The 2,262-nt window shown below is 36.9% G+C and overlaps 1 protein-coding gene across 1 annotated transcript; it reads left to right on the top strand.

The window, feature by feature from the left end:
* The first annotated feature begins 540 nt into the window (after positions 1–540).
* Positions 541–1,927, top strand: LOC113739399 (gibberellin-regulated protein 6-like). The gene is made up of 3 exons (XM_027266608.2): positions 541–732; positions 884–917; positions 1,418–1,927. Exons 1-3 carry the CDS (start codon positions 643–645, stop codon positions 1,603–1,605), a joined length of 312 nt encoding a protein of 103 aa, XP_027122409.2. The 5' UTR covers positions 541–642; the 3' UTR covers positions 1,606–1,927.
* Positions 1,928–2,262: the final 335 nt, after the last annotated feature.

Here is a 2,262-nt window from a genome sequence, read left to right as displayed (position 1 = left end):
AACGTCAATATCCATTTGGTGCAGGGAAACTGATCCAATGTGCTAATGCATTTCTTTGTTTTCTTGGGGTCCGCCCCCACTTTCCAACTAACTACCCCACTTGTAACACTTAATCAATCACCGGCAGTTTCCTATGTATAATAATAATGAATTTTCTGAAAAAGGTTGGATAAATTGCAGTGAACCCCTTATGGCTTGTGGATGTCATGATACTTACAAGGAGATCCCATATAGTGATTCCTAAAATTGTACTGCTAACCTTTTTACAACCTTTTATCATTGAAAAGTGTCTGAATTGAAATTCTTGATATGGAAGAAACCCTGCAATGACTAGAAGGATATGAAGACCATTTTTCACCTTCATCAACAGAATTTACAGAAACATGAAATGGGGAGGTCCATACAATTTCAAGAAGTTTTAAGGTATGCCCATATAGTTATTATAAAGTATGAGGATAACAATGTAAATTAATCCTTCTTTTGCCCTTTTCCTTCCTTTGTTGCAATAATCTGTCTCTATATATAGTCCAACCCCACACTAGGCTTTACACCACCAGCAGAGCAGGCAGCAGTACTAAACTCATCAAAGCTTCTCTTTCTTGTTCTTCTTCTAGCAAGGCTCCTTTCACTTGGTGAGTGGCAATGGCTAAGATCCTCTGCCTTGTTATTTTGGCCATCATGGCCATCTCCATGGTTGCAACCACGGCTATGGCCAATGCCCACATTGATAGGGTAAGTTTACTCTGCTCTCTCTAACCCTTGAGCATTCATGGATTGTCTGAACCATACATTTTATTCAAGAGCAAATTGCTTCTTTGATTAGTACTGTTTTCTCACAAGGAGTTTTTTTTTTTCTCACGAAAATCTTTTACTCTATTTGCAGGCACGATATGGTGAAGGGAGCCTAAAGGGTTACGGTAAGTACTCCTCCTTCACATTTGTTCCTTCTTTTTTGATTGGCTATTTTTTTTTTCTCCTTGTTGCTTGCTTTAACTTCGTTTGATTTTCTTGAAAAGAGCTAAAACCTGAATTTAGTGTTAATCGTTGTAGTTGGAGCTAATTAATATTCCAACAAAATAATATTCCAAGTATTTGAAGTTTGACCACAGGGAGGAATAAACAAATGCAATTCAAATGTACACACATCTTTTCACACAATTGTACGCCACTAGTCCCAAGAAAATTGCAGAATTTGCTTTAAGTTAATTATGATCAAGAAAGAAAACAGCAGCTTTCATCATTAACCCATTTTTTTTTTTTTTTTTTGGTAATGGAGAATCCAAGTTTAAAAATGCAGCCTGGTGTATTCTAAAATTTTGCATTGCCACCCCTTCTCATATCTGATATTTGCTCTAAATATTCAAAGCTACTACGAATTTCTAAATCAAAACTGCTACTTTATATGTTGTCACACCAGAATGCGGCTCGCAATGCAAGAGGAGGTGTCAGAAGACACGGCCTTCTTTGAATCAGCCCTGTCAACTCTTCTGTAACAAATGCTGTGCAAAGTGCCTCTGCGTTCCTCCTGGATACTCTGGAAACAAGCAGGTTTGTGCTTGCTACAACAACTGGAAGACAAAGAGAGGAGGGCCAAAGTGCCCTTGAATACTTTGTCCCATTATCACTCTCAAGTCCCCGAGGCTCCTAACATGGCACAAGCTGGTGGTGCCAGAGCTGTTGTTTAATTTGTAGTCTTTCTGATTCCTGTCAGTTGTCGTCTTTACTCTTCAGTCGCTACAAGTCATAAGTTCTATGACTTTATATTGACAAACTTTTACCTAATGTTTGCTCCTCTGGGCAAAGAAGTTTTGCCTTGCCCATCAGAGAGCAGTAGTGTCACCACATCAGTTTGGGTAGTTTGTTGTATTTGTTGCTTCCCCTTAGTGGGATAATCCAATTTTCTTGCAATGCAATTTAGGTTCAATAATCATCAATCTTCATGTGCAACCAGGAATAACTAGATTCCAGACTTTTCCTGACTGATTTTTTAGGTTGCTTTTGAGTTTGTTGCTCTCCATGGAAAAGTAAGTACTATTGCTACTTGTATATGGGAGGATAAGCAGGGAAAAAATTATTTGGAATATTGTCCAAAAATTAAAATGTCAGAAAAATTGTAACTGGACAAAGGGTAAAATATCAAAAAAAATTTCGTGATTTATTTAATTTAATTCTTCTTGATTTGAAAATCTATAAATTTAATATTATAATTTCGTGTGATTTCGATTAAATTAAAAATTGAATGACAAGAAGACAGTAGTGATT

Source organism: Coffea arabica, chromosome 4e (assembly GCF_036785885.1).
Source record: "Coffea arabica cultivar ET-39 chromosome 4e, Coffea Arabica ET-39 HiFi, whole genome shotgun sequence".
Taxonomy (NCBI): domain Eukaryota; kingdom Viridiplantae; phylum Streptophyta; class Magnoliopsida; order Gentianales; family Rubiaceae; genus Coffea; species Coffea arabica.
Note: the sequence above shows the minus strand (reverse complement) of the source record. Positions and strands in the feature narration are given on the sequence as shown.